General features: G+C 34.5%; 2 protein-coding genes and 1 pseudogene across 2 annotated transcripts; all 3 read right to left on the bottom strand.

The window, feature by feature from the left end:
- Positions 1-2133: 2133 nt before the first annotated feature.
- Positions 2134-5780, bottom strand: LOC125807808 (protein trichome birefringence-like 10; annotated as a pseudogene).
- A 397-nt stretch (positions 5781-6177) lies between these two features.
- LOC125807535 (small nuclear ribonucleoprotein SmD1b) lies at positions 6178-10686 on the bottom strand. Its single transcript, XM_049487261.1, has 4 exons — positions 10619-10686; positions 10458-10534; positions 6536-6727; positions 6178-6422 (listed from the first exon to the last, which is right to left on the bottom strand). The coding sequence occupies exons 1-4, from the start codon at positions 10630-10632 to the stop codon at positions 6361-6363; spliced, it is 345 nt and encodes a 114-aa protein (XP_049343218.1). The 5' UTR covers positions 10633-10686; the 3' UTR covers positions 6178-6360.
- Positions 10687-16805: 6119 nt separating this feature from the next.
- LOC125808049 (uncharacterized) lies at positions 16806-19423 on the bottom strand. The gene is made up of 7 exons (XM_049487829.1): positions 19351-19423; positions 18393-18455; positions 18041-18157; positions 17679-17957; positions 17402-17515; positions 17021-17093; positions 16806-16903 (listed from the first exon to the last, which is right to left on the bottom strand). The coding sequence occupies exons 2-7, from the start codon at positions 18453-18455 to the stop codon at positions 16866-16868; spliced, it is 684 nt and encodes a 227-aa protein (XP_049343786.1). The 5' UTR covers positions 19351-19423; the 3' UTR covers positions 16806-16865.
- Positions 19424-21163: the final 1740 nt, after the last annotated feature.

The following is a 21163-nucleotide window of genomic DNA, read 5'->3' as shown; positions in this document are numbered from 1 at the left end:
GTAGCATAAAGCTCTTGTACATATAAAAAAGAAAGATTTATATACTTGTCGCAAAAAAAATCTTTGTTGATCATTCATACATCCTTAATATGAATAACAGATAAGCAATACATAGAGATAGAGTAACGGAGGGAAAACTCTGGTGGCATCGTGATTCTGTGGGACAAGAAGTTAAGGTGTTTATAGTGATGAAATTATATATAGTGAATTAAAACGAAACTATATATTAATATCATTAAATTTGGTAATTCATATCCATTTAATCACTTATTGCAGAAAGTTGTTGTTGAGCCAGCAATCGTTGAATTAGAAAAAGAGTCACATTGACTATATTTGATCATTTTGTGTACTTGCTACTTCTTTTGTTATTTCTTCGGGAAGGAGTAGAGACGCACAAAAATTAGGAATTGTTTTTAATTAAAAAAACTCCTCTAGTGCTACTTGTATCAATTATTATTATATTCATATTCATATTCATATTGAGCCCTCGACTAAACCTAGTTCACATTAAGGGGGAAGCGATGTTCTCTTACAAGAATAGCCAAGATCAAACTCGAGACTCTTAGTACTCATTCCACAAGAATCCCCCAAACAAATCTTTAAAAGGGGCACATCCCACTCACCATTGGCACAAAATTTGAGGTTTTTCTAATCGAGTTCCCTTTCCAAGGTACGCGTCTTATAGTCCATGAGACTGCAAGCGTAGTAGGGCATTATGAGGTGTAACATTTGAAATGTTGGAGCAACATGGTTATAAGATCTCTTTACCTGCCACATGGGCGATTAACAAGTTTGTTGGGAAAATTCCATGTATCAGGGACACCGGGGAGGCACCAGTGGCTGCAGTCTTGGCGGTAGAGAGGAGCTGGTCCAACCTTGGGACCTAAGTAATACAAAGATCTTCTCTGAAATGTCATCCCTGTTACATTCAATAAATCCAAATTCCATGTTTTTGATTTGTTCTGTTTCTCCGACAGCACATTGATCACGGTGTTATATTCAAATGATGGGCTGTATGTCCATGTTTGAAATTAGAAATTTGAACATAATCAATGCCACAGAATATGCATGTTTAGAGACGAGTTGGGGAAGAGGAGGTCATGAGTTATGAAAAATTAGGGTGGAGGACATTTCACTTATTATTTTCGTAAACCGTCTGTAAAAGCTAAGGAAACATACAATTTCGGGTAGAAATACACAGAGACTTGCGTATACACACTGTGCAGCTTGTAAGCTATATAATGTGGTGGTTAGACGAACTATGTTGTATAGGGCGGAGTTTTGGCAGGTCAAGAACTCTTACATCCAACAAATGAGTTGCAGAACGAGGATACTGAGAGTGAAATGGATATGCGGGCATACTAGGAAAGATACTTTTAGGAACGAAGATATTAGAGACAAGGTAGTTGTGGTCTCCATGGTGGACAAAATGAGAGAAGTGAGGCTGAGATGGTTTGAGCATGTGAAAAGAAGATGCCCCAATATCCCAGTGAGAAGGTGTGAAAGGTTGGATATGGGGGGTCCAAAGAAAGGTAGAGGTAGGCCGAAGAAGCATTGGGGGGTGTCCGGACATGACTTGACACTCCTGCAACTTACTGAAACTTACTGAGGACATGACCCTAGATTGGGTATAGAGGTTGGGGATTAAGGTAGAGGGTTTGTGGACAGTCGAACGCAATCTAGTTTTCCATACAGATAATATCATCACTATTCTTCTATATCTCTTTGTGACTTTTATTACCACTAGTTGTCTCCTTTGCTTCGTATTATTTGTTGTTATGATTGTTCTTTTCTCTAGTTTTTTCATCACTGTATTTCTTTTTCAAATTTGCTTTGAATTATTTTACTCGAGTCAAGGGTGTCTCAAAAATAGCCTCCATTTCTTCATAAGGCAGAGGTAAGGTTTGCGTACACGCCACCCTCCCCAGACCCCATTTGTGGCATTATACAGGTTATGTTATTGTTGTTGTACACCATTATTTAACCACTAGAAGAAAACTCAAGGGGTCAACCTTCTCAGCTTCTTTTTAAACTGAAATTACCATTTTGGACTAAATTTCTTCCTCACACTTGTAATATGATGTATTCAGCAACAGATCTCAACAAAATTTATTACCAGTATGTTTCCTTATGAAAAGTTGCCTTCATTTAACAGATCAAGACCAAGACATACCTAAAGTGAACAGGAGCATAAGTCCGAAATACGACATGTGTCTTGGTCATATTCACTTCATGACCTATCCAATCAACCAATGTCGATATTGACCTCCTGTATGCAGTCTCAATATTCATCGTCATATCGACTTCTCCACCTTGTTGAAAGTAACATCCCCTATCAAGTACAAAAATCAATAAGTCACAAGTATATTAGGTTATCAGTAATCAAGATTATGATTCACAAAAGCAACAAACATTGATGTCCAAGCTTAAAGTGCTTAATATTAATGCACCACTTAGTGGTGGGAAGCAACACATCTAAACAACTTGAGGAACAAAATTTACGTGATGAGGACAATACTTATCTGAAACAATTCTGGTTACTTTTCTCCTAATAAAAATTCCTACAAGTACATAATAGTTGTAGCAGTGTTTAGTTCATAGAATCCAACGACAACTACTACCCATACCTCACTAAACCCTTTCAATTTCAGATGGAAGGCCAACCTAAAGTCTAAGACAAAAAGGCCAAATGAAAGAGCTCGAACATATTTTAGAGCTTCAATCTGCGGATATTTAAATTTACCACCTTTAGGTCTCCATAGCATGATAACCTTTCAAATTTAAAATCTTATATTTTCTGCAAAGTAACTGAGTCCATTACTGAACCATTTCAGTCTCTGCCCTGTCAAACTTATTGTGCTTACATATCCACTACTCAAGGTACCTAGTTTAGATCAATTAGCTTCACTGCCAAATTTAACATCAGGGCATATCTGACAATGAATGAGGGGAAACCCCATAGGTTTATGCCCTCTCTACCCGCCCATTAGTTCATTTTTCCTTTATGTGCAAAGAGAGCAGAAGAAGAGAAGTAAAGTGCACGGAAGCCGAGGTGCTTGCTAATGGTTATCAGTTATTTGGTCTTCTAAGGCATACTATTCTTTTCCATGAAAAATCCTTGCCATAAAGTAGCTCAACAACTTTGTAGGTTTTAAATGCTAGTTTTCTCTATGTACTACACATTTAGTGATTAACTATTTTCTTTATGTTTTACCAATCTTTGCAGATTTTAAATTAAAACAGATTTTTGAAATGCAAAAATCTAGAAGGGAAATATACACAACTATCGCAACAATTTGTACCTTATACAACTTTTCGCTGTGTTGGTAATTATGAAAAGATACTAACAGTAGCAGGCTATAATCTATTTGTAGTCACTCGTGAGGACTTTGAGTTCTTGACACAAAAATATAATAGAAAGTGCTCTGGCAGATTCATTCTATCAGTAAACAAGCAAGAGAAGTATGGGCTTAAATTGAAAAAGAAAGAAAAGAGAGCTTACTCTCTAATAGTTTTCTCATAAATCCACCAGTGACCACTGTTGAATACCAAAACATCTGCCCCTTTCCATTGAGCAGAGCTCCAAACCATTTGATCCAGTCTCAGAGTCAATTTAACATTTCGGGGAGCCCGTGAAGGTGGACGACCTTGAAACACTAGGAATGGAGCTCTATAGTACTCAATAGTGCAGTTGAAATCCTTGAACTTAAAAATCAAAAAACCCATGTGCTTCGTGATAGGATTTCCATTAACTTCATATATCTTGCTTTTGTCAGGAACTGCAGAAGATAACATGCAGAGTAGAGACTCCCACTGGTTTCTTCCAATTGAATCTCCAACAAACACAACCCGTCTGTTTCGCAACTTTTCTAACATAGTTTTTGCATCGAATCTGCTTAAAAGAGTAATTAGAAGACTAAAATTTGCAGTCAATAATCATCGAAAAGACTATGAAAAGCTCTCCCCTACTAAGCACAAAGTCTTCTCAAGAATAACAATGAAAAATTACCCTACTAAGCACAAAGTCTTCTCAAGAATAACAATGAAAAATTAAAGCATCAAGTTAACAACTTTAGACGATGCTCAATGAGAGCCAATATAGTAAGAGTTAAGTTCTATATGTTTTTTTACACACCATTAGATAAAATTGAATGAGAACCTGATGTAACCACTCAAATTGTGCAACAATATTGTGCAGTGTCAGTGTATATAACTAAGTTCAATGATTAAAATCTTAATCAGCTAAAATCAGTAGCAAATGGTATGCAAGAAAAACACATCATATGAAAGCCTAAAGTGTTGAAGTAATCCATTCACTTTCTTCTCTCTTAAATTCTTTAGTTAAATTACCAGCAGAAACTAAACACAGTATATAGTAGTCACTATCAGAAGAAGAATTAACCTGGGCAAGTTGCAATCTTTAGGTTGCCAACGCCATTTAGTATAGAAATTGTCAGGCCTACCATTTTCAGAACAACGAAAGCCTTCATCCAATAAATTACAATCCTTTGATTCATGAAGTGGAAAACTTTCATCCCTAACCCAATTTCCATCGAAAATATCACAACTTTCTGCATCTTTTCCCAAGAAATCAACTGTTTCACTCTTGTTATACGGCAAAGATGATCCATTTATCCCAATCCAAGTAGCAAACAAGGATGGCTGATGCAACCGAGGCACTTTGTTCACTGTACTATAATCCAACAAGAAGAGACACAAGAATAAGCAAACAGTGAAAAAGAAGCAGCCAAGAACACCTGGTGAAGGGTTTTCTTGAAAATCTTCAAGTGGAAGAATATGGGAGATGGGTTTTCACTTATCTCTGCTTTAGACTAAAGAAGTAGTAGTGGGTGTAGAGAAAAAAATCCAGTCTTGGGATGGAGAAAACAATACTATCAAAAGCAAGTCTTGGAAAACCATAAAAATTGAAAAAAAATTTGGAGGGTTATTGTTTTGAGAAGATGTGTTCACACACAAATCTTCTAAGTTGAATACAGCTAGGTGGGGCTTTCATTAGAGAGAGAGAGAGAGAGAGAGAGAGAGAGTAAAAGAGTTGAGGAAGATGTTGATGATGATGAGGCGGGGTCTTGTATGGACAAAATTAAAGACAAACAAGAAGTAGTCTAAAATGGCAAATGGGGACCAGGAGAAAATGCATTTTACACTTACTTATTGCTTCAGTAGAGCAATAATTAGTGAGTTTTTAATCTTCTTCTTCTACTGGTGAAAGAAAAAGAAAAGAGTTTTTGAAGAAACCGACAACAGAGGGAAATACCAAAGATTTGTGGCGGAAAAGGGTACAAGGCCGCCGTGAGGCTTAAGAGAGAATATATGGGAACGTGGGATGTCAACAAATTTCACTTCATTCTCTCTCTAAATTCATAATTTCTCGCCTTTACATGCAAATATTATTTCATTACATTAATACCAGCAGTTAAATGTTGTATGAGCCGGATTTGTTGTTAATTAAATAATTGGTACCGGAGGTTAGAAATGAGTATTGATTAATACACCTAATAAACGAAGACGTGTAAATTCACCCACAATGCCGAATTGTCAAATATCGACACAAAAAGATTTAATATTGGGTGAAAATTGTGCCACTCCAAATGAGTTTAATGCCCAGATTTAGTCGAGCAGGCGTCAGATATATGGTGGGACATCAAAAAAAAATTAAATGGGGCCTAACTATGACCAGAAGAGGATACAATTAAGATTCTAATTGGGCCCGATTACTTGGGGCCTCCAATTACGGAAAAATTTGATAAATAGCCATTCATATCAACGTTCATTTATATTTAAAAACTATTTAATCACGCTTTTGTTACGAAAACAATTTTGGACAAAAACTAAGACAAGGAATAATTTCACAACTTTGATAAGTTGAAGTGTGGAACCCAAGACCAATTCACTGAGACTTCAATTTTGCTGGAGTTTCAAACCCCATAAACGATTTATGAAACTTATACTTTATAAGTTTAAACCCAATTTGATGGGAGTTTCAACGATTCCTGGGTTCAATCTTTATATCACTGATCATCAAACTTACTGTAATATTTATTTCAATTCCCGATTTGGTCCAAATGTAATAGTTTGCCACTCTATTCTGAGTAGATGCAAAAGTGACCAATTTAGTTGAGTAACTTGACGAGGCAGAACAAAATCGAAAGCGATAAGAAAGTAATGTTAGCAGACAATATGATGCAACGAGATAACATGCTCCTCACTTCAAAGATCCAAAATAAATTGTTGCATCAGATCCATCTTTTTTCTACTGGGAAAAACCAAGAGCAAATCTCTCAATCCGTACATATGTTTACATAGGCAAGACTGTAAAAAATTAGAGCAGCTGGAATGCATTTAGCGGCCTCGACCACGTCCACGCCCACGACCGCGCCCACGACCACGTCCCATAGGCTTTCCTGAAGAGGAACAATCAAAGGAAGAGTATATTAGAAGGATGTCCAAGCAATAAGGAAATTTAACCATACACCCAAAAGGCACAAAAACATCTGAACGAAGTCCTTAACAATACCAGCTGTTGGCTTCTTTGGCTTCACCCTAGGTGTTTCTTCCACCAGTAGCGTCTCAAGATTTAAGCTGTCAGGGAGGATGTAATAACGGATGTTGTTACCCCTCACACTCAGGTGATCCAACGTCACTGGATTCTTTCCTTTTAGCGTAATTTTGACAGCCTTCAGATGTGTGTTCATGCTAACATCCACACCTATAAAAATATAACTCCCTTTAGAAACGTTAAGTCACAGCTCTCAATTTCGTAAAGTCGGTAAAAAGATGGATTTAATAGCCATTGTACCTAGTTAATACCAAAATACGTACTGATATGATCAAAAATATATTTATACATCCCAGATATATCCAGCAATTGTCTGTTAGTATAGGCAACCCCTCACAGAGTAAATCAGAAGCATGCAAAGGACAACCAACAGAAAAAAGAAAAAATGCATACAGGTCTCTAAATATGAGGATAGGACAGTATTTGTAAAACTACTCTGCTGGTCTAAAACGGAGATAACTTTGCAATGCAGAGATAGCCATCAACTAAGCTTCCACGCGAATTTGGATGGTGCATGTCCTATTTCGCACGACAACAGTTTTTGTTTCTTCTATCACCTCTTCTTTTTCATTTCACAAGAAAAATGCTCTCGTGTTTCCTTCTCTCTTTTTTTTTGAGGATTTGGGGGTGGGGGGGTAAAGGAGGAAGAACGCAAAGGGCACCACTCATCATTGCTGCCCTTCTTGCCAATGGTACTTTCGATGCATCCTGCAACCAGCATAGGCCCTGACTATTGCCATAAGAAGCCTACCTAAGTTCATTAAGAAACCATTGCTAAGTAGCATCTCTACTGCCAGACAACCAAGTTACAATATTTATTATTTTATTTTTTTGGGGGGGAGGGGGGTAAAGAAATAAATATTTTTTTTTTCAAAATGTTGGGGAAAAAAACATGCCATCAAACAACTATTCCTAACCTCACAAATCTGCCAAACTCTGCCTTGAATCCTCTTCTCCTATCAAGTTTAGGTTTTCCAGGTGCTATCTTAAACCCTAAATAATTTTCAACAATCAAAAACTCTCAAATTTCACTGCAATTAGGCTACGGTGAGTGTCAATCCAACCCCTCTTGAAAGGTAAATCAGACAATTGTAGAGATGGCGGAAGAAATTATTGAAAGATTTCATCAGTTTGCTCTTACGGAGGAAGAAAAGGAGACTGTGTCAATTGAAATTTCGGATGTTCTGTCGAGCACAAATGATTGTGAGGTAAGTCTGTTTGGTAAGGTCGTCTCGGATAAGAAAGTGAATCTCCAAGGCGTCAAGAACACTATGCCGGTGGCTTGGGGAAATCCAGCAGGACTGCAAATAAAGGAAATCGGATGGAATTTTTTCCAGTTCAAATTCAAAGAAAAAGAAAGTATGGATAAAGTTTTATTCGGCACACCATGGCTGTATGATAAATTTCTCCTTAATATACATAAATGGGAACCAGGATTGAAGAGTACTTCTTCAACTTTTAATGTATGTGATTTATGGGTTCAAGTTTGGAACATTCCTTTACACTGGATGTCAATGGACGTTGGGTGCAAAATTGGATGTGCGTTGGGAGGTATTGTGGATATCGCAATCCCTGAAAATGGAAGCAAAGAGGGACAATATATAAGGTTGAAAGCCAGGATGAATATTACTAAGCCACTACCTAGGGGTAAGTTGATCAAGTTAGGATCGGAAACTACATGGGTTGAAATAAGATACGAGAATCTGCCTTACGTGTGCTATTATTGTGGTCTGCTAGGACATAATGATAAAACATGTGTCCACAGAGCCAAGGATGTACACATGGCACAGTTAAAACTGATCAATTTGGGATTTGGCTAAAAGCAGAGAACCATGTTCTCTTCTCGGAAAAGCGTAGGCAACAAGGGATAAACAGTATTAATGGAAGTCCAGTGGTTAATGGGAGAAGAGTTGAAGGAACTGTAAACAGTATGCAGCACCTGGAAAAGGGTGCAGAAGTAGCTCATACACAGGGTCAAAATGAACCAAAAGGGAAGGAAATTACGGGTTTGAGCAGAAAGGATAACGATGTACTAAATAGGGAGGACTTAAACCAAATGCAACCTATGGAGGTCACAAACTATGGATCACATGAGAAAGAATTAACGCTGGAGAAGAAAATTATGTGGGGATTACAATAATCTCAAAACAGGGCTTGAATATGGCTTCGAAGAAGAATGACATGAGCTCAAGAATTAACGCTGGAGAAGAAAATTATGTGGGGATTACAACAATCTCAAAACAGGGCTTGAATATGGCTTCGAAGAAGAATGACATGAGCTCACAAACTCTAATTAATGAGAATATGTTCGACGGCACAACAAGGGGAAAGGATGATATTACGCAGATTAACTCAAAGGAAGTGCAAGACAACATACATCAAGTTCTCACAGCTCCTGAAAAGATGGACGTCAACACCAAAACAACTACTGAACAAGAAGACAATGACCAGGTATGTACTACTGATCATATGATATATAGCAGTAAAGACTCGTCTCAAGTATTATCATATGAACCTATAACAGAACAAAATAATCTAAAAAAATGAAAGATAGTAACAATGAGGGGAGGAAAACGAGAAATTGGAAACGAATGGCCAGACAAGTTGGATGTTCTGTTAGTTTGAAGAATGATATTTCTAATGCAACTCTTGATGAGGGTTCTGTTTTAGCAGAATGCATGCAATATATAAGGGAGAAACGTAAGGGTGATACTGTGTTAATTTCTGATATAAAAACAAAAAAGAACAAAATTGTGGTGGAGCGGGAGGCCAGCCCCAAATGGCTTCCCTCTCCACAATGAGGGCAATGGTATGGAATTGTCGAGGCCTGGGGGGGTCCTTGACAGCTCCTTTTTTGAAGGAGACTATGCAGCTCCACTCCCCAAATATAATTTTTCTTAGTGAAAGCAAAAATAAGGATATTATTGTTAAGCGAGTTCAGAGGCAACTTAATATGCCTTATGCTATAATTGTGGACCCTGTTGGTTTATCGGGAGGCTTAAGCTTATTTTGGAATGATGATGTTCAGGTTTGTCAATCTCACACTTCACATTTTTATGTTGAAACTTTCGTGCATGACCTCTTAACTGATTCTAAATATTGGTGCATCTTTGTGTATTTGAGCACGGATAGAGTTATTCGTAGAGCACAACTAACAGAACTAGGGTTAAAATTGGCTAATTGGGGTCCTCTCTGGATCATAGTTGGAGATTTTAATGATATTTTGGACAACTCAGAAAAGGTAGGAGGTAGAAGTCGAGAAGTGGCTTCTTTTAAAGACTTTAAGAACTTCTTGTGGAACTTAGGGGCAGTTGATTTAGGATTCAAAAGTGAAGGAGAATGAAGTAAGCTATTGCAGTTAACACAACACTCATAACAATAACACAACACTCTCGGCCAAATTGTCTTTCCCGAGCCCGAGAGAGGCCGCCTTCTCTCAGTCTCAGGCCATCTTCTACTCTTCCGCTTCAGTCTCTAGTCTGACTCGAAGTATTTGTAAAAATACATACAAACTAGTGTTTCTATTTTCTGAAATGCACCCAAATAGGCAGAAAGCGAAGCGGATCGCTTCGCTTTTTGTCTGCTATGAACTAATTAACTTGTCCTATTAGCCAAATTCTGTTTAGCAACTTGCATATCCCACCCAGCAACTACACTTTCAGTTAGCGACACTTCCAAATAACTTCTCTTCCGAAGAAAATCAAATTCATACAGCCCATTCTTTAATTTACATAGTGTGAGCAATTCAGCTATTACCTAAGTTCAGATTGTTCATTTCAGACTTTACAAAGGTCATACCTAATACGTAAATATAGCAATACAGAATATATACTGATAACAAAAAATCCGAAGAAATTGATAGAAAGTTAGAGAGAGTGACCTGTAATGGTTCCATGAACAACGGTTCCGTTTTTGAGCTCAATTGAGACAGTCTCGTTGTTCAGCTTCATCAAAAATCTGAACAGACAGTTAAAGTTAAAGTTAAATCCTTGGCTAAGATCACTAGATATAACTCACAGAGAATAAAAATTGAAGATGTACCTGACGAGCTTCATTGTGCTGAAGAAATTGAAAACACAGCAGAGTAGGGTTTAGGGTAAGGAGCGCCGTATTCAAAAGCACAAGCTGCCATTACAATGGCGTCGTATGTATTTCATGAGCCCATAGCACATGGGCCGCCTAATCGTGGGTAGAAAACAAGAAAGCCCATTGGACTAAAGGTGGGCTGTCTCATGTTTTAATGGTAAGAATTGTACCTGTTAGCCAGTTTTCACCGTGCTATTTAAGTTGTAGCCATTGGAAAATTAGTCAACTTGTGGATAATTTGGAAAATTTTAGTTAAAAGTATGCTCTCTAGTCTCTCCTCCTCCTTCAAAAGTAAGTCAACGAGCACCAATCAAGGATGTGTGCCATATATGAGTTCACAACTTTAATTTAAACCAATTGGATCTAAAATTTGAATTCATATACTTTGTCACAAATAAAATTATGTCACATAAATTGAAACAGAGAAAGAAAATAAATGTAATTACGTAAAGATAAAAAATAAAAGAATAGGCCCTCAAAATAATTGATCATCGATCAATCATCAGGATGATCTAAGATGCAAAAGTTGGATTCAATTTCCACTATATTAGCAGTGTATCTTTTTGATAAATTGAAACAAAACAAAAAAAAATTCAACTACGTAAAGATAAAAAAAAATAGACCCTCAAAATAATTGACCATTGATCAATCATCAAGATGATCTGGCCTCGGGATGCAAAAGTTGGATCCAATTTCCACTATATTAGTAGTGTCATCTTTTTGATAGTACGAGTCTTCAAATTTTAAACAATTGACCTCTTTTTTCATATGATTAACCACACTGGCTTCATCAAAACATTGTCTGGTGTCATTAAAACACTATATTTTTCTTTTTTATTTTATGATTCGACCCTTTCTTTGAAGTGGATTTTTCGAGTAAATCCAAAAATATAATATATGAAATTAATACTAAATAAAATACATAAAACATTTGTTAAAACATTTTTCTTTATTCAAAATTATAACTCATCATGCAAGTTCTCTATACGCTAAAAAAATAATCCCTTCAGTACAATGAACTAACTATTTATGTGTTGTCCCTTCATACTTCAAAAGGCTAATTCAAAACAAATTACAAAGTATAGTCGATCTAATGAATCTTTCAATTGTACCTCTTGATAGTGTAGATACCTTTATCGATAGGTTTGGTCCATAATCTACATATATAAAATATCAAATTATTATCCACCATAATATTAAAAAATCTAGACTAATTTTTTTTAAAAAAAAATAAAATTAATTGGGGTGGGTTGGGGGTGATCAAGTCTGATTTCTATGTATATCCATAATCATTCTTTCCTTTATCTAGACACTAATATTCCTTTGTTTAATTAGCTTGCGAATCATAAGATCGTGTTTGATTTCATGAATAGGAGAAAGGCATACTATTACTACGTATAAATATAATATTAGATCTACATGTGTTTGTATTAATTACCAATTTACCATCAACAAATTAAATGTATGGTAAATAATTGAGGTTGTTTTATCTTTAATTATTTTTTGAATTCGAGTTAGATAGTATTTTTATTTAGTATGATCGCATGTATGCATCATTTGTTCAGTTTTCTGTATCTTTAATCACATTTAATAAAATGATGTTGTTTTGATATTTTTAAATCAAGTAACAAATCGGAGTAGAAAATCACAAGAATTTTAGTCTCCATAATAGAAATAGAAAATCATGAAGATTTTGGTGTCACACAAGCAGAAAGTAAAATGACTATAAAAATTATTAACATAAAATAAAACTTAATCTGGTATTTAAAGTTTAATGATACTTTCTTTCAAGATAGAATGAATTTCCACCGAAACAGTAGTATCTCAAACTCTGCCGGCATCGAATGCAAAAGCTAAAGCAAATTATTTTAAAACAATGCGGAAAAAAGAGAGAGAAGAAGAGAAACTTGATGTTTGGGCGAACTTGGGTGTTTTTTTTCTTTTAATAAAAAAAAGCGGTAGAGTGCCTATACACAAAAGTCATATGTCTGTTCGAAAAAATAAAACCTTTATTTCTCATTAATATAAAAGATCGAACATTATTTTATTCATGTTTATTTATTACTAACACTTTTACTAAGTGTTTTTACAGGTACATAGAGTTGTTTCCCATTGAAGCTATTCTAATTATGTTCAAATTATACTCTTATTCATTATTGTATATTATTGACGGTAGGCAAATTTAGGCCGATTTCTATATTATTATTTTATCATATTACTTGTATATATTGCATGTTTATTATACTTGTACATTATTTTATTCTCCTCCTGAATTTGAAAAAAATGAATTCAATCGGGACCCACATTTGTGGATTTCGAAGGATGTCTAACCCCTTTCCTTCGGAATAACCTAAACCTCTTACCTAGAATCTATTGGTTTCGTAGATAATTTTTTAAAAGTTAATTTATTAATTGGTTTCCTAGTTTTCCTTAAAATTAGGTGGCGACTCCCTTTTCATTGTTTTATCCCTTTTACCCCCTTTTATTTCTTTTTAAAATTGAGTCACCGCGACGTTACGCCCTCGATGTCAACACATAGAATAACTAATAATTCATTAAATTTACGAAAATGTTTCAATTGGAGAAAAAATCCATTCAAAATTATGGTGTGTAATCAGATACTACAATTGACCAGAACTAAAATCAGTCAATAATTCATGAAGTAAATATATCTAAAAACTTTCCATACATACATATATGGATAAATATTTATTGGCATAAGATATTTACTCCACAATTAACTAGAACTGAAATCAATCAATAATTGATAGAGTAAACATATAAATGAACTTACCTTAACACACATACATTTATACATAAATATATATTACCATAAGATATTCACATCCAATTAATTCAACTTACTACATGTTAAAGTAAATGAAACTCTATCCCACATAGTTTAGGTATGTAACTGATAATTTTACCATATATAATTTAAATATGTTTTTATATTTTTTTCCTTAGATATTTTGATGTAGTGAAAATATGTATGCATTAACTATGATTAGATAATTAAGATAAGTAATGTATGTATAAGTACATAAAACATCTACTAGTTTGGTGTAAATATCTTATACTTCACATGCTAAGTTTTTACCCACATTCTTTCTATAGAATAATTAATAAGTAATAAAATCTACATAATTCTTTCAATTAATGGCTATATAATCAGATATACATACTTGACAATTGACCAAAATTGACGTTAGTCAACACATTTTGTGGACTAAAAATAAAATGAGAAGACCAAACTTACCATATAATGATATAAATAGTGGCATTTGTACAACCTTTGTTCTTCACTTCCAACAGTACTAGTTGTAAAATCTTAAACACTATAATGTCTAAACGTTCTCGAGTTAGCCGTGCTGATAGTTTCGACCAACCCAACCACCCTAACAAAAATTCGTTTTGCTTGGATCTATATATTTTATGGAGCGGTGAATTCAGAATTTTAATCAAATATGTATACATACATATAGTACTACGTACTCCCATTTCTCCCATATGTGGTACTACTTTAAATCATTAACGATTATGAGTTATATAATTTTGTATAGATATAATTTAAAAATTCTTTTGGAATACACACAAAAACTTAAGTAGTTCAACATAACATCGAATATTATCACAAAAATTGAAATGGACGTAAGAATATAATCCAAGCCTAAAATTTTGTCAAACTTCTACACATCTTTGATCTCACTTGTCATTAATTATTTCTTATTTTGTTTTATTTTAATATATTTGTTAAATTTTATGTTTTGATTGAACACAGTTCAAATCCATACTGCACAGAGGAATGTCGTCAAGTTCAGATGGATTTGGAAGAAGAATTGGAGGAGAAGAAAATGAAAGAATCAGGGGAAAAGGTGGAGAAATAATTAATTACTAGCTCATGCTGAAGGAGGGTTAATATATGTGCAATATTGGCTGTTGGTTTTTGTGATAAGTTAATTGTACGTTATGTACCATTGGCTTATATATAGGTTATCTATATATCATATCTAAAATTTTATATTTTCTAGCAAGATGAAATGAATGTGTCCGTCTTGTATAATAAATATAAGTAGTTGTGTTTGTTTACAATAGGTCATCAATTGTACTCTGTAACATTTGAACGCCGGATATGAAATCTATGTTATTTTATCGTTTGAGAAAATTCTATTTATTTTGTCTGGTTAATGCTTTTTAATGTTTTACTACTACTAGTACGTACTCCTATATTGTAAGATCGATTGAATTTACATGTTGCTTTTAAGTTGTAAGTATATGAAAATTTAGAAAATAAACTAGGAGTAATAATCAATCTGTTATGGTCGAAGGGTGAGTTGATAACTTGACTCAAGATAAGTTTTGTATGTTGCGGATCTAGATTAGTAGATTTCAAACACCAAGTTATGATTAAACTTGTTTAGGTTCACAATATGTCTAGATTCATTGAAACTTTTTGCTCTATAGTTACTTAACATAAAGATGGTTAGCGGTAGAGAAAATAAGTAGCACTACTGATTACTATTTACCCTATTTTGCTTGAATATTATATTTCTATGTAGTGTTGATTACTTACCTTAAAAGATTTAAAATATTTGTAACTTTTTATATTATGCATGCGTAGCATAAAACTCTTAATACATATTAAAAAGAAAGATTTATACAAAAAAATTCATCGATGATCATTCATACATCCTTAATATGAATAACAGATTAGCAAAATACATAAGAGTAACGGAGGGAAAACTCTGGGGGGCATCGTGATTCTGTGCGACAATCGATGGATCAAGAAGTTAGCGTGTTTATAGTGATGAAATTATAGTGAATTAAAACGAAACTATATATTAATATCATTAAATTTGGTAATCCATATCCATTTAATTACTTGTTGCAGAAAGTTGAGCCAGCCATGGTTGAGGAAGCAGAATTAGAAAAAGAGTCACATTCACTATATTTGATCATTTTGTGTACTTGCTACTTCTTTTGTTATTTCTTCGGTAAGGAGTAGAGACACACAAATTAGGAATTGCTTTTAATTTAAACTCCTCTATCAATTATTATATTCATATTGAGCCCTCGACTAAACCTAGTTCACATTGAGGGGGAAGCGTTCTCTTACAAGATTTTTTCAATATCCAAGATCAAACTCGAGACTCTTAATACTCATCCCACCAAAATCCTGTTGATCTCCCTGTCATTCTTCATTGTTTTGAAATTGGTGACAAAAAGACCTTTAATTATTTTCAAATAGATTTCGGTAACTTGGACGGTTCACACAATGTGGGGTCAAGGCCCAAATGCACATTTAGGACATATGGTACATAGGTTCAACTGAACTCATAACTATTACTATCCATTTGAACTATGTTTACGAAAAAAGAAAAGAAATAATCATTGGGCGGGCCAGATGGCCAGAGTTGAATAAGAATGCAGAGAATAGTAGATACAAAGCAACTTCAAACAAGTAACATGGGTAGCATCTATCAATAATCAAGACTGCAACAAATACAGATTGGTCTTTGCAATAAGCAAGTTTTTCGGTTTCTCCTGCCCCATGGCATCTGATGTTTTCACTGAAAATCATTTACAAACTATTAGAGACAGCTCCCAAATCAACAAATGTATGCTAGGAATGTATAGACAACTTATTCATGTAAATCATAAATGTACAGTAAATAATGCAGTTTTTAAAGCAGATGAACATACAGTAAAGACCCGGATACAACTTATATAGACTATTTGCCGCTCTGAGTGAAAAACATAAGCACATTGTTCTATAACTTATAACTGCTATGTTCAATGAGCTTGATGTCTTCAATATATCTGAAGATTTTCATGTTACATCATCGTCTGCAACACTACCAATGTTCAGACTACCAGCAAAAAGAGAACAGGGCACAGAAAGGCAGGGAGTATGTGAATGAATCCAGTTGTACTAAGAAAACAAATAGGCCACATAACCATGATATCCGACACCTCATCTCCAAGAAAACATGGTGAATGATTACTTCATAGAAATTAACTATATATAGGATAGCAGCGAGTCCAAAAAAGAGTGGGCACAAGCAAGACACTGTGCTTTTGGCACGAAAACATGGGAATTTGACACTATTACATTCTGGAAATTAAAAAAAAATCATACTGGATGCAGTTGAAAGCATAGAGACAAGTCCAACCTCAACGTAGAGTGCAGAACTGGAGAAGCTCAACCAACCATTGTGCGCTTTCTTCCTCTTTGCCTCACTAAAATAAGTTACAAAAACAGAAAGAAACCATCGGAATTAAAACCATGCTATTTCTTCTTTCTGGGAATAACAAGGTAATAAACAGAAAGGGACATGTATGAAGAGTCGGCAGCACCTTCGGCTAGCTTGTTCAAGGTTGATGACCACTGCTTTGAGGACTTCCTATATGCAGCAAGTATCCGGTCCATCTGTAATAACCATATAAGCCATACAAGATGAATATGAGAAAAAGAGAACCGAGAGAAGTAGAGAACATAATGACATAAAAAATACTGTTTCTGAGAAGAGGTGCATGTTTTCCGCAATAATATGATCACATGACACGAATCATATAATGCCCAAAGGCAAAAAGAAGATTAATTTTAAAGAAGAAATTAACATCATTTGCCTGAAAGAAATTATAATTTTAAAAAGAGGGAATAGAGAAGAACAAAAAGCTTCAAACAGCTTTATACATGCCTGTAACTCACAAAGCAGTAGATATGACGGAGCTTACCACATTTCCACAAGAAGAGTGCATAGAGAGTAAAGCACGTTCTAGTACATATAAATCAACTGCTTTATCTTCTGGAAGAGTTGAAGTAAAGCTTAGACCAAAGTCAATCAGCACCTGGAGAAAAAGTATCAGGTGATAGACAAATAAACGCATTGAGGGTGACTTAAGAACTTCATCCTCCAAAACCAAGAGAAAAAGGCAAATAAAGAAAGAAATTGAAGACAAAGTCAATCATGAGAGCTAGAGGAACATTCTAAAAGAGAGAGAAAAAGTTCACCAGCTGATTGGCAGAACTCCTCAGTAACATGTTTGATGTTGTCAAATCGCCATGGACTAGGCCACCATCGTGAAGTTTTCCAATAGCATTACCAATCTGTGCTGTAATATCAGCCATCTGTTCTTCGTCAACTCCAACTAGTCCAAAGCCAAGCAATATATCTTTCACAGAAGGACCTTCAACATATTCGAAGGTGAGAGTATGCATAACAGTGTCAACAGCATACAACACTGGAGTAACAACACCAAGCCGTCTAGCTTTTGTCATGCACCTTGCCTCCTGTGCCAAGATTTCAATATTTCTTTAAGCAACACAAGGTTTAAGAAAGATTAAAGGAAAGAGTAGGTATCATTTATACCGACCGCATTCAACCGTTTAAGAGTGAGCTTTGAATCCAAAGTTGGATGCCTGTATTTCTTTGAAAACCGTTCCTTGATAATACACCTTCTACTACCCACAAATGTTGACTCAAATACCCTCTGATATCCTCAACAGAGAAACAAGATAAAATGTTACAGAAATTCTAGAGTCAACAACTACTTGCCATCAAATGAACATTGGTAGAAACAGTAGTACAAATTATTATTAACTCATAAACTATACAAAAGACACACGCACATGCGAAATCTTTCCAAAAGAAAATGAGAGAAAAAGATCAGAAATATTACAGGAAAGTTTTATAGAAACACAATAGTGAATTAAACATAAACTCACAGCCTCAGCTCCTTGCTTGATTAAAACCAACGATCCATCACTTCCATCTGCCTTGATTTCCATCTAAGTGAGATCTCCAATTAACTTCGGGTGCAAAAAAATAAATAAACAAATAAGTAAAAACTAAAAAGAAATGGATAACAAAACTTTAGGCTTCCGTGAAACAAAGTTCTTTAGCTCTTCCACAATTCAAGTACAACATGAAAATTGCATGCAAAAGAATGCTTAGGAAATTCTTTGGCATCCAAGAGGGTTCGCTTACGTTGGGAACCATAAGGTCTTAGGTTCAAATCCAATCAAAGGCAAAAACACTGGTTGAATCCTGTCCATCTATCCAAGCCTTGGTGGATAGAGTTACCTAGTACCTATGCTGGTGGGGGTGGCAGATACCACATGGAATCAATAGAGGTCCGTTACCCAGTACCTATGCTAGTGGGGGAATCAATCGAGGTCCGTGCTTTAGACACCATAATTATTAAAGAAAATAAATAATTTGATTTACACAAAGGTCTTTCTGTGAATTTCTATTTTCTTTGTGGAGGATTGAGGCAAAAGGTTAGTAGGTAGGGAATCCTGTCACATTTCATGTGGTAGAAACCTCCCCTCTGTTCTCCTTATTTGTAATCATATTTAGGAATCACATGTTTTCTTTGTTCTTCACTGTTTATTTTTATACCTCTTCTAAATAATTTATTTTATCAAGAAAAGAGACTAAGCTACCATTATAGCTTAAAATAGAGGGAAAATATTTTTTGTTGAACTGTTGTTTATTGTAGCTAAAGGAAAGCTTCAATTTTTACAAGTATAAAACCCAATTTGTAGTATTTCAAAGCATCACCAAAGCAGTAGCAGCAGAATTTGGAGATAAAAACGCGGGAAAAAAAAGAGCATAAACAACCATAAACGAATTATGAAAACTGAAAAGCAATTTGTGAGTTTTTAGAATAGTGAAAGACACCTTTTTGCCGTTGAAGATAAGCAGCGCCGCCACCACAAACCGCACAGCTTCGGACAGTATGAGTGAAGAAGAACGACAATGAAGTCGCGGTTAAGGTTTAGCAGATTTGGGAATTTGGTCCTCAGGGTTTTATAGAAGGAGAAAATGATCAAAATGGTCCTTAATGTATGGGCTTTGATTCCATTTGGTCCTTAATGTATGGGCTTTGATTCCATTTGGTCCTTAATATATGGATTTGATGGAAATGATCCTTTATGTATCATAAATTGTGATCAATTTGGTCCTTAACCCTAAAATTTTAATGGCAGCGATTATTTTTTAAAAAGAATCAACTAAAATCGCTACACGTGGAGCGATTTCCCATTATTTTTTAAGCAGTCCTCGCCTCGAGAATTTTTAATAAGAAAAAATTAAAACTTTTTTAAGAAAATGGTTGCTATAGCAGCTATTTCTATTTTTTAAACGTTGTTGGGGTAGCGTTGTTAAAAAAAAAAAATCACAGCAGCGATTTTAAAGAAAAAATAATTTTTTTTTTGGATCGGCAGCGATTTTTATGTTTTTTAAAGGAGTAACAACGTCAATTTTGTCAGAAGAAAATCGCTCCGTCAGGAGCGATTTTGCCCTTTTGGTTAAAAAAAATTGATGTGCCATTTTGGAATTTTTAGAAATAGGGGAAGAAAAGTCTTGAACGAGCGCATCTTTTACATATTCCGTGTATTTTGACGGCAAAATAAAATAAAATATTAATTTTAGGGTTAAGGACCAAATTGATCACAATTTATAATACATAAAGGACCATTTCCATCAAGTCCATACATTAAGGACCAAATGGAATCAAAGTCATACATTAAGGACCATTTTGATCATTTTCTCTTTATAGAAGTGATAAATTTGTCCTTAATAAACCCAATGGCTCATCTTTTGACTAAAGTAAACAAATAAATGTCAAAAACACATTTAAACTCTTTTTTTTTTTTTAAGTTTCATATTTAAATTATTGAAAGTGTGAGTTTCATATTTAAACAATTACTTATTAGTTTGAGAAATACACATCAGTAGTGTGTGTAATTCATTCTCTCTTTTATTTGAGAAAACCTTGACACATGGCTAGGGGTGTTCACGGTTTAGATAAAAACCGATCCAAATCAAAAAATCAAGCCAAACCGATAAAATAAAACTGATTTTATTTGGGTTTGGTTTGGTTTTAAATTTTTGAAAACCGGTAGTATTTAGTTTGATTATGATTTTATTCGAAAAAATCAAAGAAATAACCGAACTGAACCGATGAATTATATACATATATTTTATTATATACATACTTATATATTGTTTTTATAAACAATTTTAAAGATCTTATATATATTTTAATTAAAATTTCTTTATACTTTACTTATTGAAAGCAAGAATATTGTCCAAGGTGAAAACATTTATCTTATTGATTTCATGTATATGAATGTCTATGACAATCTTTGTGGGACTGAAAATGTTATTGTCTCTTCCTTTTAGGCTAATATAGTGAATTTTAAAGCTTTATTGATAGTAAATTAAATGATCGAAAGATCGGTAATTTAAGTCATTCTAACTATTTTTTGTTTTGAATGGATTGTTGTCACTTTTTTCACATTTGAATGAATTGTTTCTTTTATTTTTGTGTATGGTTAATAATCGAATAACCGAACCAAACCAAACCGAAATCGACAACTACCAAACCGATAAATGTATATTATATTTGGTTTGGTTTTGATAATTTTAAAACCGATTAAGTTGATTTAATTTTGATTTTGATCAATAACCGATCCAAACCAACCCGTGA

The sequence above is a fragment of the Solanum verrucosum genome, unplaced genomic scaffold, assembly GCF_900185275.1.
Source record: "Solanum verrucosum unplaced genomic scaffold, falcon-dt-bn FXZP01000183.1, whole genome shotgun sequence".
Lineage (NCBI taxonomy): Eukaryota > Viridiplantae > Streptophyta > Magnoliopsida > Solanales > Solanaceae > Solanum > Solanum verrucosum.
The sequence above is the reverse complement of the archived record's forward strand: the minus strand, read 5'-3'. Positions and strand labels throughout refer to the sequence as shown.

Bases quoted from the DNA above. Each gene is read 5' to 3' on its own strand.
- LOC125807535 (XM_049487261.1), bottom strand. The intron at 6,728-10,457 runs GTCACTCTCTCT...ATATTTTTATAG, and splicing joins TGTTCATGGAACCATTACAG to GTGTGGATGTTAGCATGAAC. The intron at 6,423-6,535 runs GTATTGTTAAGG...GTTCCTCTTCAG, and splicing joins GCCAAAGAAGCCAACAGCTG to GAAAGCCTATGGGACGTGGT.
- LOC125808049 (XM_049487829.1), bottom strand. From the start codon at position 18,455: ATGGAAATCAAGGCAGATGGAAGTGATGGATCGTTGGTTTTAATCAAG. The intron at 18,158-18,392 runs GTGAGTTTATGT...TGAGGATATCAG, and splicing joins TCAAGCAAGGAGCTGAGGCT to AGGGTATTTGAGTCAACATT. The intron at 17,094-17,401 runs GTAAGCTCCGTC...TGGTTATTACAG, and splicing joins ACTCTTCTTGTGGAAATGTG to ATGGACCGGATACTTGCTGC.